The sequence below is a fragment of the Tenrec ecaudatus genome, chromosome 2 (genome assembly GCF_050624435.1).
Source record: "Tenrec ecaudatus isolate mTenEca1 chromosome 2, mTenEca1.hap1, whole genome shotgun sequence".
NCBI lineage: Eukaryota > Metazoa > Chordata > Mammalia > Afrosoricida > Tenrecidae > Tenrec > Tenrec ecaudatus.
In genome coordinates, this window is record NC_134531.1 from 126885326 (window position 1) to 126911119 (window position 25794).

A 25794-nucleotide genomic window follows, 5' to 3' on the forward strand; every position below is an offset into this window, starting at 1 on the left:
CATTATATCCTTGAAAGTAAAAATGTACAAACCAGTCAAGATTTATGCTGCTCCTCAGCAAGACAAAATCATAAAATTGAGGGGGGAAAAAGGTATTTGTTAGATTTTAATGATGCCACTTAGAAGTTGACATATATTTAATCTATTACATACAAAGATGGGTTTTCAGAAAAAAAGTGACAATCTCATGTTCTAATAAAAAATGGTATATGTCTTGATATAAAAATGGTATATGTCTGTTCAGAGTGTTACAAGACACTGATTTGAGAGATGGTTTCAGAAATGAGGCAGAATCTATGTATGCACTTTTCCCTTTTGTACATAGAATTGACACACACATCTACTGTTGCTAGGGCTTTGGTTTGTAAATGGCTTACTGAACAAGAGAAAGTAAGTAATTAATTTTTTAAATTGCAGGTATTGTTTCTCAAGTTATATTTGGATTGATTCTTTCATCACACATGTCTCCCTTTTAAATTTAACCTCAGATTATAAATTTTAAAAAATGTTTCATGAAGTAAAATATTTTTTAGTATTAATTCTGGTAGTTGTTTCAAGGTTTATTCAAAGAATGAATTTGGTAGGAAAAAGCATAAGTCTTGTAAAGTTTATCCTGATTTTACTTTCTGGGTTTCAGAAACTCAATTTTTAGCAATGCTATCCTAAGCTCAGAGTTATTCTGTGAAATAAATATATAAAGTTCTGATTCTTTTGAGGATTTAGAATAATATTATTTTCCCTTTGAAAATATTGTTTAAGTTCAAAATGAAATGTGGTGTGATTAACTGAGATAGATCTGAGATGATTTGAAGATCTATTTTCGAGTTCCAATGTGCTAAGATAATTTGAATATTCCTTGGCATGTATGTTAATTCAAAATGATCACATGAAGGTTTTTCGGAATTTGTTAGTAGTGAAAAGTGCTCTGGGAACTCAAAACAATGGCGTCATTGCATCAGAGAGAGCACTTTCATTGTTACAGGGATTATTTGTGGTTGTGTGTCAGGATCCCTTCTCAGCCCTGTTATCTGCCTGATGTCTCTTAACCCGTGCGCTGTCTGTGGGGGAGTACTGGCTGCTTTATACCGGACAAAACAAGCTGGAGGAGAGTAGGCGATTTGTCCAAGGTGATAATAGAAACCTGACCCTGCTCTGCTCCTTTCCACTAGACAGACAGGAATGGGTCTAAACTTTACTTTTTTTTATTTAAACTCCCATCTTTTTAAAAATCATTTTATTAGGGGCTCATACATCTCTTATCACAATCCATACATACATCAGTTGTGTAAAGCACATTTGTACATTCATTGCCCTCATCATTCTCAAAACATTTGCTCTCCACTGAAGCCCCTGGCATCAGGTGCTCATTTTTCCCCTCCCTCCCCGCTCCCCCCTCCTTCATGAACCCTTGATAATTTATAAATTATTATTTTGTCATATCTTGCCCTTTCTGACGTCTCCCTTCACCCACTTTTCTATCACTTTCTTTTTTTTAACTTCTTTTTTTTGTTAACTAAATGCTTTTATTGGGTCATAATCCAAATATCAACGAGTTCAACAGTTCAAGCATATCAAGAGTTGTACAATCATTACCACAATCAGTTTTAGAACAGTTCCTTCTTTCTCGTTCTCTTTGGTTGTTTATTTGTTTTTGCTGTTGTTTTTTTTAATCAATAAATCTTTTTATTGGGGCTCACAAAGCTCTTATCACAATCCGTACATACATCAATTGAGCAAAGCACCCTTATACATTCGTTGCACTCGTCTTTCTCAAAATTCACCTTCCACTTGGGTTCCTGGAATCAGCTCGGTTTCTTTTTTTCCCTCTCCCCCTCCCTCCCCGCTACCCCCTTCTCCCTGGGCCCTTAATAGTTTATAAATAATTATTTTATCTTATCTTACACTGCCGGGCAGGCGTCTCCCCTCACCCACTTCCCCATTGCCCATCTCCCAGAGAGGAGGTTACACATAGATCTCCGAGATAGGTTCTCTCTTTCTACACCCCCTTCCCTCCTGGTGTCGCCACTCCCACCGCTGGTGTTGAGGGGTTCATCCGTCCTAGATTCCCTGTGTTTCCAGATCCCTACTGCACCGCTGTACATCCTCTGGTCTAACCAGGTCCGCAAGGCAAGGTAGAATTGGGGTCATGATAATTGGGAGGGGAGGAAGCGTTCAGGAACTAGAGGAAGGTTTTGAGTTTCATTGTACTTTCTAGAGAATAGTGCTGTCTATCGAGTACTTACTAGAGAATAGGGCTGTCTATTGAGTACTTACTAGAGAATAGAGCTGTCTATCGAGTACTTACTAGGTGGCAGGCTCCGACATGGATTTTCTCATTTTATCCTCACAGAAACCCTTTGAGGCTGGTATTAACAACTTCCTCCTTTTACAAATGACTTAAGTATTTTAGCCAGGATGACACTGCTTAGAATTGCTAAATCCAATCTTCAGGCCCTAGCTGTCTGATTCTATTCCGCTACCAGCACATCTCCTTTTCAGTTAAATCGAAGTGCTTAGATCATGTTTGTATAATTAAATTTATTTTGAATTCTATAGAATTACAAAAAATAATGCATTTTGGTGTGAAGCAAATTGTTATTTTACAGCACGGAAGTTATAAATTATAATTAAATTTTCACACGCTGAATAAAATTATTTAATTTTGAGTTATGTTATCCTATCCTGCTCCTTGGACATCAAAGTATTTTATATATGTTAAAAAATGGTTGCATTATGATTTTGAAACTTCTGGGTTCTAGCAGCCATGCACATATATTTAAGAAGGATTCTATATAGCCATCCACTCACGGGGTCACAGAAATTGAGCTGGAGGGTCCCCTACACCATCTCATTGAAAGCCCATGTTTCATAGTGGAGGATGTGGGCAGTCAGGTTATAAGAATTCCAAAGGTAGAATTTAGAACCCAGGGTTCCTAATTTGCAGCTCATTCCACAATGAAGGAATCAGGCAGTGAGGGCATAATCTGGAGGAGCCACACTGCGGTGGTGCTCCTGAACAACGGGCTATAAGTCTGAGTTCTCCCAGAAGGGCCTTGAGAGGCTGTCAGCCGCTGAACACGCCAGGACACACACAGCTCTACTGACATACATGTGTTAGCCATGAGCCCAAATCTACTACATGACAAACTTTCCCGCCACCACCCCCCGTCCAAATGCAGAGGACGCCATAAATCTATTATGGTTCTTTTTAAAGGAGCCCTTGTGGTGCAGTGGTTAAGCTCTCTTTGCTAACTGAAAGGTTGGTGGTTCGAATTCATCAGCCACTCGGAGGAAGAAAACTATGGCAGCCTACATCTGTACTGCATCTGTTTCCAGCCAGTGCCGCATGATGCTACATCCTGCTTCAGCGAACTGCGCGACTAAGGTCTTAAAAGCTTGCGAGTGGTGGTCTGAGGTCCAACTATTGGTTTCTCCCCATCCAGACAAGCCAGAGTGTAAAACAAAAACACCCAAACAATGCCTCCCCACCCCCACCTCAAAGACATGTGGAAGCAGTACCAAGGACTCTGCTTTCAGAAACTGAGTAGTGTGTGTCTACCCCTGAGGACTGCTCAAGAAGGATCACAAGAGGGTCGTAGAGGGAGTGGAGGAAAACGCACGACACAACTCAAAATCATAAACAGATGATGCTCAGGGTCTGGAGAGAGACCAACAGAAGCGCTGCAGACATCCTGCAGTCATCCTGCAGACCTGGAACTGAACTCACTTCGATGGCTCAACTTTTAGACAAGCAGTAGTCCTACAAGGGAACCAGTAATACCTGGGAGGTCCCCCCTCTTCACAACACCCAACCACGGGAGATCCAAAGGCAGCATGTGCCCAGGAGTTAAGCTCGGAAGGCAGAAACGGATCAGAGGGAGGAAGAGTGGAGGCAGAACAGTCTACACCGGGGAGAAACGGGAAGAGTGCTATTACATTATGGGGGCTGCGTTCAGTGCTCAAGGTGCTGGCTTTGCTCTGTAAACTTGCACTGTAATAACAATAAAAGTGGAGAGAGAGCGAGCGAGTGTGAGAGAGAGAGAGAGAGAGAGAGAGAGAGAGAGAGAGAGAGAGAGAGAGAGAGAGAGAGAGAGAGAGAGAGCGCACTGTCTTGGAAGCCCTATGGAGCAGTTCTACCATGTCCTGTAGGACCCCTCTGAGTCAGAATTGACTCTACGAGAGTGTCTTTTTGTTTCTGCTTGGTTTTATAGTTATACAAACTTTGTAGCTTACAAAGCAAGTTCTAGCGGGTGAACTAATTTCACATTTTCTTTTTAGTAGGAAAAAAGGGTGGCATCAGAAGGTTTGGTTAAAATCGAAAGTGAACACTTGGTGTGCAGGATCCATTGATTCACTAAGTCTAGCAATTGTTCTGATTAGTTGCGGTCGAATCGTCTCTGACTTACAGCAACCTTAGGTGCAACAGATGGAAATGCTGCTCAATTTGAAGCCATTATTGCAACTGTTTGTCAAACCAGGTCATTGAGAAGTTTCTTCATTTCTGCTCATCTCTTACCTTGCCTTTTCTAGTGCTTGATCTATGCTAAGGACATGTCCAGCGTAAGCAAGCAGCAGTTGGCAGGGTCACAGATTCATGAAACGAGGCAAGAAATTTGCCCAGTGTAATCTAGTGCAGTTATATGATTTTTAACCTAAACATATATATCTTTTGGAATGACTACTCTCTTCCAATTTGCTGGCTTGAGATTCAGGCAGAATTATTACATTGAAACCCACTTGTAATGAAATATTGTTCGTAGGTGCTTCCCAGTCAGCTCTGACTCACAGCAACCTGTGTGCACACCGGAAGGAAGCTTTGCCGGCCCTGCACCAGGTTCACCACGGCTAGATTGGAACCCATTGTTGCAGCCACGTGTCAGTCAATCTCGTACAGGATTGTCCTCTTTCTGGCTGCTCTTCTCCTATACCACACACAACAGGGACTGCTCTCTCCTGATAACATGTCCAAAGCCTCACTTTCCCTGCTTCGAAGCAGCAGTCTGGCTGCATTTCTTCCGAGGCAGGTTTGCTTGTTCTTCTGCCAGCCCATGGTGACTTACAGGAGTCTTCACTTAATGCCCTCACACTAACGCTCCTAGTCTCCTCTGGTCTTGCTTACTCACCGTCCAACTTGGACATAAATATGAGGTGACGGAGACTCCCACAACTGCACCAAGAGGTGGCAACGCGAGAAACAGAAAAAGACGAAGCTGTCAAGGATTTCATCGTGCTTGGATCCACACCAAGGCCGATGGGAGCAACAGTCACAAAAGCCGAAGAAGTCTTGCACTGGGTACATCTTCAGCACAGCTCTCTTTAACGTTGAATTAGTCTGGGTAGACTAGAGAAACAAAATTCATAGACACTCATATTTTATAAGAGAGTTATTTTAAAAACATTTTATTGGGAGCTCGTATAACTCTTATCACAATCCATACATACATCAATTGTGTAAAGCACATTTATACACTCATTACCCTCATCATTCTCAAGATATTTGCTCTCCACATAAGCCCCTGGCATCAGCTCCTCCTTTTGCCCCCTCCCTTCCTATTCTCCCTCCCTCATGAACCCTTGATAATTTATAAATTATTATTTTGTCATATCTTACACTGTCTGATGTCTCCCTTCACCCACTTTTATGTTGTCCATCCCCCAGGGAGGAGGTTATATGTAGATCCTTATAATCAGTTCCCCCTCTAAGAGAGAGTTTTATATAAAGGGTAAGTGTGCATTCAGAAAGCATCTCAACCCAGTGCAGTCCAAGCCTATAAGTCTGACATTAGCCCCTATGTCCAACACCAATCTACAAAGTCCTCCTCCATCTCACAAAACAGACACAATGATGCTGACTGCACCAGGAAAGCCGAATCAGTGAGTGTGTAAGTATCTCAGCACTTGCCGGGGTCTCCACACGGCTGCTCCAGCACCCAGGGCTGCATCAGGGTAGGTCCATGTGGCTTCTCCTCAGGGATGTCTTGCAGGAAGTGAGCCTTGCCAGCTGAAGCAGAGAACTGGCTAAGGCAGCTGCACCCTGGTCTGACCATAAGAGAGCAAGAGACTAGAAAGGCGAGGCTCATCGAGCCATTTATCTCTCTGCCCTTTAATTAATCCCACATGTGTTCATCGGCCAGGTAGGCACAATAAACCTTAACTATCTCAAAAGTAGTCAAGAGCAAGGATGTCACTTTGAGGAGTAGGTTTGCCTGACCAGAGCCTGTGATATGTTAAATCATAATGAAGTAGAAAATATAAATACAGTGAAGGAAAGGTTGGCGGCAGCCTCCAGGACAGAAGAACGAGGTGAGGCACTTCAGAAGTCACCAAAGCAATCCATTTTCGAGAGAACTTCTCTTCAAAAGTACTTAAAACACGAATTCTGGCTCATCGCAGATGTTCTCCCCTCCATTTCCCAATTTCATACTTGTGTTCTATGTTCACGAGTGAGGCTGGGCATCTGGTTTTAACCATCGTATGTGTGTGTGAACCCCCTCCCTTTGAGACTCTAGTCAATACAATGGACCTTTCCCCAAGAAGATTGCTGGGGCGCACCTCCCCAGGCTGTGTATAATTTCAGGGGGGTTGTCGCCTTGTTTGTAAGCCTACTTCAAGAGATGCCTTCCCATCCTTTCCTTTCAATCCACAGATGTTGTCTATGGGAAGAAGAGAAGCCTAAATCTTGTCTGAAAAGATTATGAAGCATCAAAATGTGGTAATTAGGCGGTTGTCATTTTTATCTTTCCTTTGAGGGCTGACACTTGTCATCACATCTGCTGATCAAAAAATGTGTGAGCCTGGTGTCACGGGCACTCAGGCTTCTTATGTGTCTTGCCTACATTTCATGAATGCCCATCCAGAAACATAGGGCTGCTGCTTTGTGGGAAAGCCCGGTGTACCAAAGTCTGGGTAAGCTTCCCAGCCTGCTGGCCCAGCTGTGTGAAAAGGACCTTTATTAACACATCCAGACCAGGGCTGGTTAGAGACCTGGGCCACTTCCATTTTTTGAAGGTCTTGAAAACTTGAGAAAATGAAAAAATGCCAAAGCAGGGTTACAAAAACTGTGGTATACTTTAAATGTTTACCCTTAACAACTTAATACTCTTAATACCAGAGACATATAATTGCGCCGTTCATAAGTTCATTACAACATTCATAAAATGTTAATTTATGGCTCACGGCAGGCGGTGTGGTCTGGTTATGGGACCCTGGTGTCGAGTGGTGGAAAGAAGGCCGTCTTCTTTCCATGCCGTCCGTGTATCTCAGCGACTGTGTGCATAACCTCATGTGGAAATGACCTCAAAGGGCTACATTCGAGGCTCTTTATGAAAGTGAGGCTAAATGGCCCCCCCTGGCATCCTGCAGAGAGGACCAGCAGAAAATGTCTCCGGGAGGACCTGTAGTCGCCCTGTTCCAGAATCCCATGCCTCCTCTGAGCCCCCGCTCTGCGGAGTCAGCCTCTGCCGCTCGCTCAGCTGAGGCGTAGGGGCTTAGAGCTCCACGGTCACCAGCCGCCCTCCCCCAGCACCTCTAGCGAGACTGAAACAAGACATAGGCTCCATAGGCAGAGTCTGTCCCGAGAATGGTCATCTGTCCCCCCCCCCCCGTTATCACATATATAAATATAAAAATAAAATATATAATATTGTAAAATGTAGTGCCCCAAAAGGAACTGACTAGACAGCGCCTAACAACAAAAGGGCATTGACACACACACACACACACACACACACACACACACACACGTCACTGTTATGTAAACTCCTGCTCCTGGTGACCTCCTATCTGTCAGAACTTGTTCAGAGGGTTTTTAATGGCTGTGTTTCCAGAAACATATTTTCTAGGCTTGTCTCCTGCGGTGCTTCTGAGTGGATTAGAACTTCCAACCTTTTAGTTAGTGTCAGAGGATTTCAACTGTTTGCACCACTTAGGGACTCTTAAAGGGCCCACACCCTTTCATGCTCCAGTTAGAAAGCTCCCAGTGCACAAGGTCTTTCTAGAAGTATAACTTTGACCTAATTGCAGTTACCTGGAAGGGAAGCCTTGAACCATGATAAACTACTGTGTTGAATTCCCTCAGACTCACAGCGACCCTATAGGAGAGGGTAAAACTGCTTGGAAATTAGGATTTCCAAGACTGTAAATCTTCACAGGAGCACAGAGGCCTGGCTTTCTCCCCTAGAGTGGCTGGTGGGTTTGAACCACAGATCTTGCAGTTATCAGCCCACAGCTTAATCCACAACGCCATCTCGGCTCCTCCTGTTGGAGAGTAGGAGAAGAGGCAGAGGCAGGGAAGACTAAGAAGAATAAAGAGTATCTTTCACCTGAGACAGCTTGGGGAGTAGAATGGGAGGAGAGTCCAGCTTTTAGACAGGGTGGATATGCTCCAGCTCTCCGTGGCTCCTGGTCTGACTCTTCACTGACGTCTCCATCCAACTTTGTTGAAACTGTGTTTTTAGAGGAACGTGCTGTTTTTAGCCAGAGTGTGGCAAGGCACATGCTCCCTAGAAATGGTGTCTGTCTTACAATGCGCCCAGCTGGATAGATATTCAACCCTGCCCACCCAAAGAACAGATCGGGTCCAGCCTTTAGTGCCGGGATGCCCAGAGGCATCGTTTCATCTGAATCCATCTGACTGTCTAGTCATCTACCCACCCACGCGCCCACCTAGCAAACATTTGCTGAACAGCAGGCTGTGCAGTGTCGTCAGCACTTTGTTAATCACTGAGAGTTGTATGGAAAACTTCTCGTTGAGGTTATTTGTAAGCATATATGCTTAAGAATATCCTCCCTCATTAGGCGCATTTGCTTAGCGTTGCCTCCGCAGTCCAACATAGTTAAAAAATGATTATGCTTGACTTTCTTGAAGTCCTGAACTCAGTGTTGCAACATTGTGATGGGTTACACATCTGCGGCCTCAAATGAGACTGGTTGGGAAAAATCTACAGATCAACTTCAGATGCCTTCTGAATTATTTTTGTGCACGTCTCCTTTTGAACTCTAAGTGACTTGAGGGGAGGAGACTGCAAATTCAATATTTAATGTCCACAGTGGAGGGTGCCCGGTGGCTGCTAACAAACTGCTTGTAAATGAGTGCAACCTGGGAGATCAGAGGTCTAAATTGGAGGCTCACCATACCACCATCACCTTCTGTCCTTGCTCTCTAACCACCTGGGTCCTGATGGCAAACAAATGGCTCTGTGCAGTATTCCCTGCACAGCGATGCAAACATTCCTTTAAGAAAAATGGTACAGAGAGCCCAACAGCCATCCCTCTCCTATGACTCTTCTAAACCGCCTCTCGGATGAACTTAGAATCTCACTCACTCCTCTGAGCAGTTAAGTCAGGATGAGAGCAGCCTCCAGGGGGACAGTGCCCGAACCAGATCCATACCAGAGCTGTGGTGGGCCACACACCCAGGGTCCTTGCCCTCTGGCATCTGAGGGTTAGCTTTGTCTTCTGTTCTCGTCCTCTGAGTCAGGGCACTAGACACTGGGAACTGAATGCATTCACAGCGGTGTCTGACTTGACTTAAGGAATGTCTCCTAAATTATTCACAATCTGAAAATATGTTTTCTGTCCTTGACAGATGGTCATTTCCCCTGTAATAAAGTGAGTCTGACAATCACACTTTATTGGTGTGGTTAGAAAAAGAATGTCGTAGACTTGGGAAAACATAATAATTTAAAGAGTGACACATTTCAGCAAAGAAATAAAGCTGTAGACTGCGCTGAGAAGAAGTCAAACCGTAGGAAACCATTACTTCATTGGGCTAAGCATTCTGTGTCTTCAGAAAGTTCTCGCTAGATGAAAAAAAAGAAGGTGGGTGAGCCCGAGGGCATGGTGTGTGCGTCTGCACATACATGGAAGTGTCCTCTCTCTGACTTTTTAGGGACAGTCCCTCGACAAACATTCCCTACTTAGTCCTTTGGAAATATTTCATAGGATTTCTGTCTAACATAGCAGTTTGCACCTAGGCTTTGGGCCAAGCTTCTTGGAAATTATTTTCTTCAGTAGCTACCATGCTGAGGTGTAAAATCAGTAATAGTTCTCCACCAAGGTCAACAAGGTTTTATACTCTCTATTTCCAGAACAGTGAAGGGTTAAATCATATTCCTAAACTGCTCTTGCACAGTCAAGAGAAGTTGAGTGTGTATCACAGCAGGTGAGATCAACTCTGCACTCACTTTTATGGGTTATGTCACAGTTCTCAAGTGCAGGACACTGTGGCATATTATTTATTACAAGTAATGTGCGAATCCCTTCACTTCACACGGGTACTATTTCTTGGATAATTTTAATAACAACAAAAAATTATGATCCCTCTTCCATTTTGGTGGATCTTGGAGTCTTGTTTGTTTGTTGTTGTTCTTGTTTCTGAGTGAATGCGCACACTAACTTCAAACTATTCTGTGGTTTATTTCCAAAAATAGATAAGTTCTCGCCGACAGCTTGTTTTTGTTGTTAACTTTTGTAAGAAGCCCAGCTTCTGACCTATGCAAGAAAAGCTGGGGAGGAGCCATGCATATGTGCTAGTTGGGTCTGACATGGGTCTGAGGCAGTGAGATCTCCTGTCAGGGATCCTTTCCCACCTCAGCAAAAATGAAAAAGGAGATTGCAGAGAGAGAGGAGAGGGGAGGGGAGGGGGGAGAAAGAGAGAGAAAGAGAGAGAGAGAGAGAGAGAGAGACAGAGAGAGAGAGACATGGAAAGGGGTTAGAAAAGGCCAGGTTTCACAGGATCATCTCCTCCCACAGAGGGAACCGCCCTGTGTTTGTAACTCGGCAGAGCCCCCACCCCACCCCCACCCCAAGTTGCACTAAATGAATACGAGAAGTAGGTTTTCTTGATTACTTAGATGGAAAAGGTTATGCGAGCTCTCATGAGAGTTTATCTTCATTTCACCAGAACTCTCTTCCCTGAAGGAATGCCCGTGTGTGGGCAGTGGGCTCAGTCCGCAGGAAAGCAGTTTTCCCAGGAAACACGTCCATTTCCCTTGCTCATGGATCCAGGAGGAGGGGAGACGGAGGAGGGGGAGGGGCCTCTTGTGGGTCGTTTTAATTAAAAGTGGATTGATGTAATTGGGATGTGTCTGGGTGTGTCAAAGACCTCTGCAGTTTGCAGAAGGCTGGCATGCTGATACTAGAAAACAAACAAACAAACAAAAGGCAGGGAGATGACGGGGAGAGAGGGCAGTGGCCCTTGCACGGGTCCCCAGGTTGTTCCCGCAGGGCGGGGCTGCGGGCGTTATCCGTGGGCGAGTCCACGCGTGTGCACGCTGCACACACTCGTGCACGGGCTCCCATTGCCCTGATGGAGAAGAAGGGAAAGAGGGGTTTGCGGCAGAGCCTGCCCATGGCACCGAGCCAGTGCCCTGAAAAATGGCAAACATGTCACGGCTAACAGCTGGATGCAGAAATATTTCTCTTTAATTTGGACGGATAAAATTTTTCCCCCAGCAGGGCACTCTCAAAAGACTGCAACATCAAAGAGGGCGGGTCTCGCCAGTCAGACATCATCTGGCTCAGGACGGAGCAGAATGAATGAACTGTCAGGACCGTCCAGCATACGAGCTTTTGCCAAGTGGAAAGCTAAAGGTTCAGTGGCTTGTTCAGATCACTGACAAAATCCTGATCGTGGAAGGCGGATTCCCCAAAGTCGCCCTCTGATCAACAGACAGGAGATGTCCCGAGAAGACTGCAGATGGATGGATAGCAGGCTTGCTAGGATGGCTGCCTCTGTGCTCAGAGATTAGTGGGATGTGCCAAATGCTGCCCTCTTCTCGATGCTCCGGGTCTCGCGTCTGGTCCTCAGAGGCCCCAGTCTCTTCTAGCCTGGCAGCGAGCAGCAGCCGACCCACGGAGTGAGCGCAATACCCATGGCTACTTTCTCCCCAGGACGCTCTCTGAGGAAGTCAAACGCCTCCGTGGGTGTTTTACGGTGTATTGACGCGTTTCAACTGTTTTTCTGATGACCATATTTCAGTCCTGACTTATATGTTAGTGTTATCTGCAAACTCAACATAAACCTCTAATGATTTTCTCATATTTCTGGAACTTGATGAATGCGCATTGACAAAGTACAGTATACAGCTTTATATCAGTGTTGCTGGAAATACTGCCACGGCCGGTAGAACCGGCCTCATTTATTTTATGGCGAATCTAGGACTTGACCTTTGAGGCATCGGCAGGGAAGCTTGGCATTCCAGGCATTCCAAATAGGCCAAACCCAGTGGAGAGGAAAGAGGCTACTTCTTAGAAGTCCTGATGAAATGAGTTCATTCTCATGGATAGGTTATTGAAATGCAGCATCCTTAGTGTTTTTGATATCGGAGTATGTGTAAACATTGTTGACTTGGCCATGGTTTTTCTTCATGTATGTGTATATGTACATCTATGTATCAAGGAATAGATGTGTAACATCACAAAGACCAACCCTCCCCTCAAAACCACCATAGTAGTGTGTGCTTGAGTACACAGAGGTGACAAAGAGCACAGTGTGGGCATGACAGTCGGTCTTTGCTTTAGTCAAGCAGCCTTGATTGGAAGCGACTCTCACCCACCAGACTGTGCCTTGCCTGTGTCCTGTGTTCATGGTGATGACACCTTGGCTCGTGGGAGGAGAGTGGGGTGACAGGGTCGGCAACGTGTATCTTCAAGTCATCGGCCTGGTTGTAGTCTGTGTAAATTTTGCTAATAGATTAAGTAATCCTCACTAAGATGACACTTGCTCTGAAAATAGGAATTTGTTTGATAAACGACATGATTAATCATCGTGAACATTTTTACGACCCTCCTTTGGAGACTTCCAGATGCTTTCCAGGGAAAAGCCAGGGACAAATGGGATGTGAAGGAAACAGAAGGGGTCCTCCTTGTCTCAGTCACTGACCAATTCTGTGACTCTGGTCCAGTCAGTCAACCTTACTCAGCCCATGGTCTCTTACCTACAAAATGCAGGAATATTTCCAGCAAGCCAATAGGGTCACATCGGCTCGTGAAATTGTTTTGTAAACTAAATCCCATGCAAGTGTGAACAATATTTCCCTGTTCTTCATGCTGAGGCAGAAGCTGGGCCTCTCTCATGCACTTAAAACACTTCACTTTGTGGTCTCTCTCCTTATGGAGCTCGCGTTGGGCATTTAAAAACAAAGGAGTTAGAAGAGCACACGGTGCGCTCTCACTGTCCGGCTTGATCTGAGACTCCTGGCTGCCAAGCACAAATACCCTGCTCCTCACCAGGGAGCCCTGGACTTCACAGACAGCATGTGAAGTGTTCTGTGGAAACACGGCGGCGCTGTAAGTTGGCACTTCCCCTGGCCACAAAGGTTAGTGACTTCCGGGGTCAACCTGTTCTGTCAAAGGGCTGTTGGAGTTCTGCAGCCACAATGAGTCCAAACACGTTTAATACTCATTAGGAGCCCCGATGGCATAGTGGGTTACAAGTTGGGCTGCTAACCACAAGATCAGCAGTTCGAAATCAGCAGCCTCTCCAAGGGAGAAGGATGAGGCCTTTTCTCCTCCACTAAAGAGCTACAGTCTGGGAACCCCGCAGGGACAGGTCTGTCCTGTTTGGAGGGTCACGATGAGTGGTAATCTGGAGTGAGTTGCTATTATTATTTAAATACTCAGCTGTGGTTATTACTCTGCTCCAGGAACCTCCCCCTAAGTGTACTGGATGCCTGTGTCTTTTGTATGACAAAGAACTCTGCCTTCTCCATCAAACTGAGGACTGACTAAATGCAGGAGCAGCAAGAGTCAAGACTGAGCAATGCTCCCTTCCTATGTTCTAGGGCAATTTCAGATTCATTCACGAGTTTTCATTTTATCGTGCCTTATTTTGTTTTAAGAACAGATTCATTTGGGTGGTGAAACAGGAACTTGAGTCAAGGTTTTAGTTCTACCCCTCCTTGATGTCATACCAATTTCTTTTTCATCCGCTTTTTCTTTCAATCAAAATTGATTTCCTGGGATATACAAAACTCTGTGAAGTGTATATGGGTAATTTAAAAAATACTTTAAGTGAATTCTGGCCCACAGGGGGTTTATAGTGTGATAGCTCTTTCGACTTCATTATTGCAGATGCCATATGTATTATGAGTCTGTGAGCAGTTTGTACCTGGGCTGACATTTCTCATCTACTCATACTGATGGCCGAGGGCTAGCTCACCACCACTTCTCTGTTGTTGTGTGGCGTGTATGGCTCGATGTCACAAGTATTTCAAATGCCAGCAGGGTCCCTCAAGTGAATAGATGGCAGTGAAGCCTCCAGACTGAAACAGATGATGGAGAAGGAATTGGCTGCCCACTTCAGACGAAGTAGCCGCTGAAAACTGAGCAGCCTTTCTTTCTGGTGTGCACAGGGCTGCTATGGGTCTAACCTGACTGGGTGACACCTAACGAAAATGGGTAGATAGCACTCAGATGTGCCCAGCTGATTTTAAATCCTTTACACACACAGCTTATTGGATCTTTAAAAAAATAATATTTGATATACAATCGATACCTTTCAGAAATAAGCTAAAGGGAGAGTATATTCAGAAACGCACGGATGTGACTAACAAAAAGCTGACTGGCTTCACTCGGGCAGAGTGAGAAGACGAGGGCAGGACGATGAAAGAAGGACACAGTAGTGCCCTTGTATTTTGTTTCTTAATTGGCAGTGGCCTCTGAGCCTTATTTCACTCTTATTGTTAAGGACTTCCACACAGGTCACAGAGACTCCCTTTGCAGACCAACTACTGCAGGATGAAACAGTGCCGGCCAAGCAGCCTTTATCGCTTTTGCAAACGGAACACAGATTTGTCAACATGGGCAACGACGTTGTCCAGCATTCTAAAGCACCCCCTCCTTATTTTCAACACCACAGCCTTCTTCACCCACTTCCCCCCAACTGCATTTTCATGTGATGTTTGCGGCGGTCCTCTGAGGGCGGGTTTGGCGGGTCTGTCATTCGTGCTAATTATTATTTGTAAGGTATAAGATTTTTGTTGAAACCAAAAAATAAATACACCAGAGCTTGGCTACTTGCAAAAACTTATAGAAACTGGTGGGTCAATGGAGAATGAATTCCTTTCTATAGAGAGCTATGGCAAGAAACCCACGGATCATCCTTACATCCAATGACATGAAACCACATGTGTATGAATTGCTAAATGGAAAACAGATCAGCTCCATAAACTGTCACCCAGTTCCCGATGCGAAACTCACAAGCAGACCAACGTGGAAATCCTCGTCGTGGAGTGGATTCCTCCTCACTGAAGTCGATCGCTTCGGTTGCCCAGCGTCTGGGCGCTTCTCTCCTTGTGACAGTATCCTGACTTTTCTCAAGAGCACAATCCCTTCCTGATTCAAAAAGCAGAACCCCCCACGTGTCGAACCCACGTGATGGATTCAGGACAAACAGGGCTCTGCTAGGGCCTGGGGGTGGGCTCTGTGCCTGTGGACTGTGCCTCTGTGCCCTCAGAACAGTTGTACAAAGTGAAGGCACCTTCAGACGTCTCTACTGACTCTCAGTCTGAACGGGCTCTGGGGAGTGTTTCAGGGGTGGCTGAATCTCTGGCCCTGAGAGAGAGAAAAGTGCCCACTGACTATGTATCAGGTGAGGGCCTTCTGGCAGCAGCCAGTCGCAAGGTAGAGCATGTACAAGTGTTAAGCAACCTAGGGCCAGTAAATAGATTCTGACTCTTAGTGACCCTAAAACACTAAACCCTAATTGCAACTGGCACGTTATCATTGCCACAAGTGATTATTTCTTCTACAGCTTTCAATAAAATCTAAGGGTCACATCGGCATGTATTGAGTTCTTCCTATGTGCTGAGCTCTGTGCTCCCAGACCTTGGCTGCCCTTTGGAGTTAGAAAGAGGCTGGTGCTTCAACACAGCTCAGTGCCCGTGTCTGGGGTGATGGCAGAGGGATGCACAAGGGGCAGGAGTGCAGGAGAGGCCGGAGATGTCTCCCCTAATGTTAACTGCAAGGTCAACAGTTTGCAACCACTAGCCTGCTCTGAAGAAGAAAGATGCTTTGTATTCTGTAATGAGTTATTGTCTCAGAAACTCACGGGGGGGGGGGCAGTTCTATAGGGTCGTTATAAGTCGGCATTGATTCCACGGCAGTGAACTTGGTTTGGGGGTTGATACAATGTCTGTGGCTGCGTGTGTTGGAGCATGTGTTAATGCTCGAATGCATGTATCTATTTCTGGGAGGAGCAAGTTAACATTTAAGTTCTGATTCAACTTTCTTTTGTTTGAAGTCACTGGGTCCCTTGATGGCATTTATAGGATTATTTGAGGTGGGGGGAGGCCCCAGCACACCCCAAGATGGGGCGGCAGACAGATGGGGGCTGGTGAGGAGGTCTGATTCTTTCACTGACTAGAAGCCTCACTCCGAGCCAGTCCTTGACACATCGGAGACCCAGGTTCCCTTCTATAGAAAATGTCTAGGTTGGGCAGATGGTTTCTGAGGTCCCTTTGAGAACCTGATTTTCCTAGCCTCTAAATGTAGCAAAGTACAGAGCATGTTAGCCAAAGAAGTGGTGACTTAAATCTTCATGGGACCCTTATCGTCCAGAGGAAATGCTCTCTCTTTCCTTTCTCAAACCAGTGAAGGAGAACGGCCCTTGGGGTGAGGTTGGCTGAGCTACCGACCCCTCTTGCTTTAACCAGAGCAGCCTCTTCTAAGCTGCTTTTGATAACTTAATTACACCTGAGATGTCTTTGAATTCAAATGAATCCTTTGCTCAAAGAAGAACTAAACTTTCTTTGCTCTTTCTCTCACTGGAAAGCAAATAGCAGAAAGCTTGGGTTTCAGGCCACACGAAGGCTTCTGGGCAGCATGACAGAGAAGAAGGTTCATTGGATCTCAAGGCTATCGGTTCAGGTCAAATAGTTTTCCTTGACATTCCCCCAAGAGGTGACAGTGATTTTCAGTGGTAGCAATAGGTCCAGGAGAGGTGGGGTAAGTGCTTTAATGAGGCCAGACAGGTGAGTGCATTAATAAAGTAAGCATACAATAGGAGACAAGAGGGGGTGGTAGGAAGTGTGGAGAACTGGAAAAGCACATACCCAATTTATAGGGGTTATTTTCAGCTCCAGTTCATTATTGCCATGAATTTGGGATCCACTATTATCGGAATTTTTATTTTTCAAGAGAAGGTAGGCATTTAAGTTGTTAAAATTTTGCAGACATAGCTGGTCTATTTCCTAAATCCAGCCCAAGAACCCAGAGCTTGGAAATCTTGATTTAAAGAATCACTTTGCTCAGAGCTACCAATATACACAAGTTCTTATCATTTGGAAAACCATTTTCTTGTTATTTAATGAAAATGAGCCCACATCAGTCCACTTGTTTGCATTGTGTCTCTGATTATTATTGATGTTAAAGTAAAATTGGTAGCACTGATCAGTGACAAAGCTCCGAACAAGCCACTCCAGACCAGCCTAAGAGATCCCGAGGGAGTATAAAAGATGGACTTTGGGGCTAGGACGTGGCACCACACAAGTTTCATCTGGAAAACACTCTTAAAGGCCAACAAACAGACCTTGAACTACTAGCGATTTTTCCCCTTTTTTTTAACCTTGTAAATTTTGTATGTTAACGGCTTTTCTGCTTATCAGCGTGTCGGTGTTGCTGCTGTCAAAGCCATGTTCATATGTGCCACTTGGGCGCTGTCAAAGCCATCTGCACTTGTATGCACATATTACTATATCAGCGGGTCCACCTAGACAAGATAGGCTTGACAAACAATGAGAGAAGAAAATAACGGGACCAACGGTCCTGGAGGGACATGAGAGTGTGGGAGGTAGGGGAAGGGAGGAGGTGTCGCCCAACACAGAGACAAGGGAACAGCGAGTGGTTCAAAACCAGAGGAGGGAGGGGAAGGGAGGACTGGAAGGGAGTGACCAAGGGCAAGGTAACTGAGAGGAATTACTGAAACCAGAATGAAGGCTAAACATGGTAATGGGTCGGGAGGAAAGCAAAAGGAAATAGAGGAAAGGAGTAGGAGGCAAAGTGCATACAGAGAAGCCTAAATAGAGACATGTACATATGTAAATATATTTATGATTATGGGGGAAATAGACTTATGTGCATATATTTATAGGTTCAGTAGTAGGGTAGCAGATGGATACTGGGCCTCCTCACGCACACTCCCCCAATATAATAGCACCTCGCCCTGCTAAACGGTCATTGCACCACCTTCCTGACATGATCACTGAAGACAGACGTGTGCGTTAGTAAACGTGGTGAAGACAGCTGATGGTGCCCGGCTATCAAAAAGATATAGCGTCTGGAGTTTTAAAGGCTTGAAGGCAAACAAGCGGCCATCTAGCTCAGAAGCAACAAAGCCCACAGAGAAGAAGCACACAGCCTAAGCGAATACAAGGTGTTGAATGGACCAGGTAGCAGACACCAAGGAACAAAAACAATCATTGTGTGATCACCTACCTCACATAAACGCTGAAGACGAATGTGTGCATAAGCAAGTGTGGTGAAGAAGGCTGATGGTACCCGGCTACTGAGAGATATAGCGTCTGGGGACTTAAAGGCTTGAAAGCAAACAAGCGGTCATCTAGCCCAGAAACAACAAAGCCCACACGGAAGCAGCACACCAATATGGGTGATCGTGAAGGGGAGAGGAGACCAGGTCTCAAACAACAAAGGTGGGGCGGGGGGGGGGGGAAATCACATCACCGTGAATCACATCTGCTGGACATCCCTTGCAGAGGGGTAGTGGGGAGGAGATGAGTCACTCAGGATTCAGTGTAGCAACAATGAAACTCAAAACCTTCCTCTAGTTCTTGAACGCTTCCTCCCTTCCCAATTATCATGACCCCAATTCTACCTCGTGAACCTGGTTATACCAGAGGATGTACAGCGGTGCAGTAGGGATCTGGAGACACAGGGAATCTAGGACAGACGAACCCCTCAACACCAGCGGTGGGAGTGGCGACACTGGGAGGGAAGGGGGTGTAGAAAGGGAGAACCGATCTTGGAGATCTATGTGTAACCTCCTCTCTGGGAGATGAGCAATGGGAGGGTGGGTGAGGGGAGACGTCCGGCAGTGTAAGATAAGATAAAATCATTATTTATAAACTATTAAGGGAGCAGGGGGAAGGGCAGAGCGGGGAGGGAGGGGGAGGGGGAAATAAAAGGAAACCGAGCTGATTCCAGGAACCCAAGTGGAAGGCGAATTTTGAGAATGACGGGTGCAACGAATGTATAAGGGTGCTTTGCTCAATTGATGTATGTATGGGTTGTGATAAGAGTTGTATGAGCCCCAATAAAAAGATGTATTAAATTAAAAAAAATAAGAGAAGATACATTTTACTGCGGGGTTCTCACTTAAAGCGGATGGCTATTGTAGCACAGTAAGACACGTCCTGAGATCCAGGATGGCAGCAATGCACCCACCTTTGGCGGCGTGACTCTCAGTGAGTGAATGCCACCCAACCCATGGTCTGGAATGGTCTCTGTCTCAGCCACATGGGTGGCCTCTCTGACAACATTGCTGGATTGAAAAACTGAGGGGGAAAAAGTCTCTTAACAAGGTAAGAATTCATGCTATCTGTTACTTATCTTTCTCCTCCCATTGACGCAAGATAGAAGAGAAAGCACAGAACAAACAGATGGTTTTAAAATAGCAACAGCAATCACAAAAGACATCACACGTTGGTAATGCAGGGATCCGTGGTACCAATACTTTCCCAGGACGAAAGCACAGAAGCAGTTTCTAACTCCTGGTAAGATAACGCGCTTCTCTGTTTAAAAATGCATACAAAGCTGGCCTACAACGGAAACCAAAAGGCTAGATTTTCTTTTCAATGATTTTCAATGGGAGGAGCAAGTTAACATTTAAGTTCTGATTCAACTTTCTTTTGTTTGAAGTCAATGATTATGGTGGCGGAGGGTGGGGGGTGGGGGTCAGAACCCAGGAAAGTACAAAATTTAGTATGGAGATACCTACATAAGGGCCTCAAAACTAAAAGTGATTAAAAAAACTTTTAAGTTTATTAGTAATTCTTTGCTGTATTTGCTTCATAGTGCTTTTTAAAGAAAGGAAGTGTTTTGCATAAAGTTAATATCCCTGGTTTTCTTCCATTCCCTGCCTCCCAAGGTCACGCTGCCGGAGTTGACTCCGATCCTTCTCCTCTGTCTTTTCTCGTTTTCCTGGGCACGCCTCCGCTTGCTGTGCCTGGGGCCGTCTAACACACAGTACTATAAAATAACAACAGAATGTTTCCGATACTTTGGGCATTTCCACAAACGGCCCAAGAATGCATCAAATTGCAACTGTTTCTCTCAATCAGTACTGTTTGATGTTTATATAATTTATCTAGACCAACTGTTATCTGACTACTAGTAGGTCTAGTTCATTCATTTGAAAGGTTTTATACTCTTGTGGAGTAAATAAATCACAGTTTATTTAATCTCCTGGCAATAGATCTTCCAGTTATTGCTAATCATCTGCTATGATTAAAACATGCTGCAATGGATGCTCTTGAAATTGTCTTAGGCACATATGTAAGAGTTCCATTTGGGGTAAGTGCCTAGAAATGAAAATGCTGGACTGGCAATTTATGCATTGCCAAGTTCATTGAGATATTGGGAAAATCTACTTAAAGTGGCCATCCTATTATATCCTCCTTTTTTGGCAATACTGAGACTAGTTTTCCAAAACAAATTCACCAGAGACACTTTCTACAGATGTGAGGGGATGTCTAGGGCAGAATTTAACCCCTTCCTTCTCAAGTACCCTGGGTTTCTTCAAATCCACTTCCCTGGCTCTGTCAAGTTCCTTTGTTCGGCTTTCTTTGAAAAACAAACAAACAAAAAACCAAGCAAGTATTAAAACCTTGTTGTTCATGGTCATAGAGAATAAAGGGCCCAGTGTTCAGCAAAACTTTACCTGTATGTAAGCGTTCTTTCAGGGTGAATCTTTTTCTTAATCTGAAGTGAATTCTCTTGCCTTCGTTCTCATTATCTGAACGAATAAGATGTTTTACTTTCTTCCTGCCTGACATTTTCAGAGACTCCAAGAGGAGGCGAGGAGGAGCCCTGGTGGTTATGTGTTGGCTGTTAACTTTGAGGCCAACTGTTTGAATCCACCGGCCGCTGGGAGAAAGACGGTCTCTTCCAGTGAGGAGTTACTGTCCTGAACTCCTGGGGCAGTTCTGCCCTGTCCTGCAGGCTTGCTATGGCAGTGGGTTTGCGTATTGGCTTTTTTTTTTTCAATAAAGGAGACTGTTTAAATACTTTGCATATAATTTGGACTTCTTTTAGCACTTATCTTCAATTTCTTGAAAGGTGATAAAGACAGACTCATTCTTGGTCTGGGCATTAGTTCATCTCCTTATAGTCCTTAACTTTTAAAAGGCATCTCAGAGAGCTAGTTTTAAGTGTTCATTTCGATGTCACACAATTTTAGGTGTTAATGTTCTTTCCAAGAACAACCCCTGCAGCTCACACTGTTGCGGATACTTCAGACCAAAGCCCTGGGGAACAGTGCTGCGTGGGAACAGCTCCAGCTCCTCGTCCACCACGTTAGGTGGATCCAGGCAAGATCGACCCTGAACGGTTAAGTCACATGCTGAATTTTTCCTCCACACCTCAGTTTTAAGAGCCAAACCCAAATCCGATCCGATCGTGGCAACTTCGCATGTGTCAGAGTAGAACATTGTTCCGCAGGGTTCTCAGGGTTGTGACTTTGGGAAGCAGATTGCCCGACCTTTCTTCTTAGGTGCCTCTGAGTAGGTTCATGCTACTACCTTTCCAGTAAGTAGTTGAGCCCTTAACCATTTGTATTCACCAGGCGTCACCCCCGCCCCCACCTGAAAAAATTGAGCTCTTAAATATAAATTGAGTTGCGCTGACAACGGGGAATAATGATGGGACCCAAATTAGTACCTAAAGGTTTTCTAAACTATCATCTTTAGTTCCAATTTGCCCTTCACATTTGGGAAAACTGTTTTTGTAAATTTTATTCTCCTTATACTAGAGCAGGGGTCCTCAAACTTTAAACAGGGGGCTAGTTCACTGTCCTTCAGACCCGTTGGAGGGCCGGACTATAGTTAAAAAAAAAAAAACTATGAACAAATTCCTATGCACACTCCACATATCTTATTTTGAAATAAAAAACCAAAGAGGGCCCAAAACACCTGGTGGGCCGGATAAATGTCCTCGGCGGGCCACATGCGGCCCGCGGGCCGTAGTTTGAGGACGCCTGTACTAGAGTAACAAACAGACAGCAGGGCCTTCTGGCCCATTGTGGCTCTTTAAAAAGACAGTGCATTTAACTGTTAACTCTTAGCATCAGCGAGCAGAATGTGCCAATGGCTGGCTTGGACCCAGTGCAAAGGCACGGTGCTTGGCAGGAGGAGCTGGCCACACTATATTAGCTGGATGGATCCCCTCAAGGGAAGCTCATAAGTTATGGTGACATGACATTTAAGAAATATAAATATATACGTATGTATCTGTGTATACACATATGTTTACTGGTGGGGAGGCTTGTATTAAAACAGATAGAATCAGGTTTATGTTTTGAAAGAACACTGGCTGGAGTTTAGAGAATGGGCTGGAGGGGGCCCACAGAGGCTTCAGGGGCTCTGTTAAGAGACTCTCACCATACTTCAGGGATGAAAACGAAGCTGGGAGACCGCAGTGAGAGCGATGGGAATGCAAGGGCACTGGGGGGTGGGGGTCGTGGGGGCAAGTTCAACTGAGCTTGAAGACGACTGTTCTCTGGGAGAGTACAGGCGGTATCGCGGTTGCATGGACGTGACTGGGTGCGCTTGGCCATGGCGGTGGCGCCTAAGTAGGGGCATGGCCTTCTCTTCCTAGTTTCATGTGAATGAATACCAAGATTCACTGAAGCCAGGGTCCTCACACCGTAGTTGGCAGGGTGGGTGGGAGACTTACGAATGAATAGCGGCCACCGTTTCCGCAAAGCAAGGAGCTGTTTGTAGGAGGCAGGCCAAGAAGTGTGCGCCTCCTCCGGGTCACGATAGACTTGCTTACGGGGGGCCTCACTGAAGGGAGATGCTGTTTATACTCATTTTACAGACTGACCAGCTAGTGGCTGGTGCTCAGAGGAAACCAGCGCCTCAGGGAGGACCCACCGTAGAGAGAGGTTAGAGAGGTTTCCTGTCTTTGGGAATGGTGACTGGAAGCACAAGGAGGGGCTGTTGTGTACACTTCTGGAACTGTTTCATGATTGCTTTCACCAGTAGCCCTTGTGCACGGTCTAGTGTGGACACGGAGGAAGGGTGGCACCGGGGACTGACTGGTCCTCAGCATTTTGGGCTCTGTTATAGGTAAACAGGGGCCTGAAAGGGAACCCAAGGGCTATGTTCAATGTCGCCTGGGCTGTTAGCAGCAGACTCAATTAAGATTTAGAATATTAATTGCCTTCCTTAAAAAAAAAAAGAACAAAGAATCACCTGACATAAATATAATGTCTGTCATTCCATAGCTCATGTAGCAGATGTAGCCACCTCATAAAGGTTTCTAATCTCCACCATCATCCAGAAGCTAAGCATTTAAAGAACTCTTTAACCTGGGCACTATCATGGTCTGGGAATGAAACGACCATCCAGGGATGGCTTCGTTCTTGATTCTCTCCTGTGATGACTGCTGCAGACGCACCCAGTCATAATTTCTCAAGCAGTTGTCTCCACCAGACTGGTGTTTGTCGTATTTGTGGGCTGGTGGAAAGGCGAGGGGGGGTTGCGGGGGAGAATAGGTTCAAGAAAACAGCAACCACCTCTCCAGCTGTTGTGAATGATCAGTGATAGTCAAGAGGAATCGTTACCACTACGCCCTAGAATAGAAACACTGAGCTAAATTCGTGTGAATGACCATACAACTTTCCAGCTCTAAATGTAGCGGGTGAGGGTCTCTGGTAAACCTTAGTCTTCGTGTCTATTTGGAACGAATGACAAGCAAGGCGAGAGACACGATTTTGGGGGGATCGCCTGAGGAGTGCCTTAGCAGCCACTGTCAGAAGTGCCCCAGGGCGGCTTCATTGGAAAAGATCTCGTACCATGGTCCTTCTGAGAGAGGTCATCCTAAGAGCCTGGTCTGGGGGATGTCCCCAAGCGTGGGCATGACCTTGAGAGTTGTTGTGCTCTGTGCCCCTCCTGTCCTGTTCCTCTAGCCTCAGCATTCACCCCCAAGCTGTCCTGGGGCTGAGCTGGCTTCCAGACAGGGAAGCTATTTCTCCTGCTGTCAGCACCGTCTCTGTGTTGGGTTGGCTGACTAGAGGTTTTGCCAGATTGGAAGCTCATTCATGCGCTTGAATTCTATCGTGAAAGAAAATCGGCTCGAGTTGATCTAAGACAATGATTATTAGACTGCCCTCAGTTCAAACAGCTCGGGTTCCCCCCACCCCTCTTTCCCTTCTTGGGGGTCTCTCTTTTTTGATGGCTCCTCTCCTGATAGTTTTAGATGCTGATGGTTGACGCCCTACATCTTCGGGGAGGGGCGGCAGAGGGGGCATTTATTTGATCTCAGAGTTCGTATCCCAGGTCTTCCAGCTGCATAGTGGCACCTGGCTGTTGGAGAGTCGGGTGCTTGAGCCTGGGGGCGGGGGGCTCTTCATGTGGACGGTCCGTCCAGGTCCCGGGGGCCTCTCCTGTCAGCTCACTTTGTTTCTCCAGGAGCTCATTACTTAAGTCTGGCTTGTCAAAATCGGTGACATAGTCTTTGGGAAGCAGGGTCACATCTTTGAAATGGCACCAATGTGTTTAATGCAGGAAAGATGGGTCCGATAAGGACAGTGCAAGCGACTTCTATCACCGCGAAATATTTTCTTGTTATTCTAGCTGAGTTTCCACAAGCATCGATAAGCGCCGGCAAACCAAGGGACCGTAAATGTCTACCCCCGACACATAACGACACCCAGGGAAGCAGGGAGAATGATTGCTGATGATTCCTTCTAACTACTTGACCTTCTGACCTCTTCTCTAGATATATGACCAAGATGGGACACTTCAGCACTTTATTGATGGTGGGGAACCTAGTAAGTCGAGCTGGATGAGGTATATCCGATGTGCAAGGCACTGCGGAGAGCAGAATCTAACGGTAGTTCAGTACAGGTAAAGTATACCTTCATTTACATTCTCGAACTGGAGCCCATTGCCATACACATGTGGACCTGCTGCTAGCTTTGGAAACAAACAAACGAAATCCTGCAGAAACCGGCAAGGGCTGGCAGACATTTTTTTTTTTTTTTGCTGAGTTTCTAAAACGGTTTTACCACTGTCCGTCATTTCTTAAAAATTCAGGAACAAAGGTGGAAGGCCTCTTTCACTCCGTGCACAGGGCAAAGTTCCTACGACTACCTCGTGCCAGTGTGTGAAGCGGCCAGCGGACCCCTTGATTCAGGGGTCTCCTCTTTGCAGCTGTCGAAGTAGTGATGCGGATCGAGTAGGCGTTGAGAGATCCAGCTCCCAGTGTCTTATATTCAGGGACCTCCAGGCTATCCCCTTGGGAAGAGGCCCAGAAATCACGGATGTTCAAAGCTCCCAAGATGGCCCCGTCTGTCTGGAGCTCTCAGAAGGTGCTAGAGAGCATGGGGTTTGGCCCGTTAACAATTCAGAGTATGTTTCTGGATAGAACAAAGTCACGGTGGTGCCACCGCTCTTTCCCAGATACTGGAAGCTTCTTGGAAGCTGAGCAGCAAGACGAGCTTTCAGGATGCTCAGCCACCTCTGTTCAATGCACCTGCTGGCCCAACGTTTCCCTTCGACCCAAAGACGAGTGCAGGGGAGAGGAGAAGGCAGAAACCAATTCAAATAGGGGCAA

The 25794-nt window shown here is 45.7% G+C and overlaps 1 protein-coding gene across 2 annotated transcripts in view; it reads left to right on the forward strand.

Annotated features, from left to right (window-relative positions):
• PRDM6 (PR/SET domain 6) overlaps positions 1-25794 on the forward strand; it is a 142329-nt gene that overhangs the window by 54307 nt on the left and 62228 nt on the right. For both annotated transcript variants that reach the window (XM_075541445.1, XM_075541444.1), the window contains exon 3: positions 24958-25085. In XM_075541445.1, the coding sequence (XP_075397560.1) occupies positions 24958-25085 (128 nt within the window). The remainder of the gene's footprint in view (positions 1-24957; positions 25086-25794) is intronic.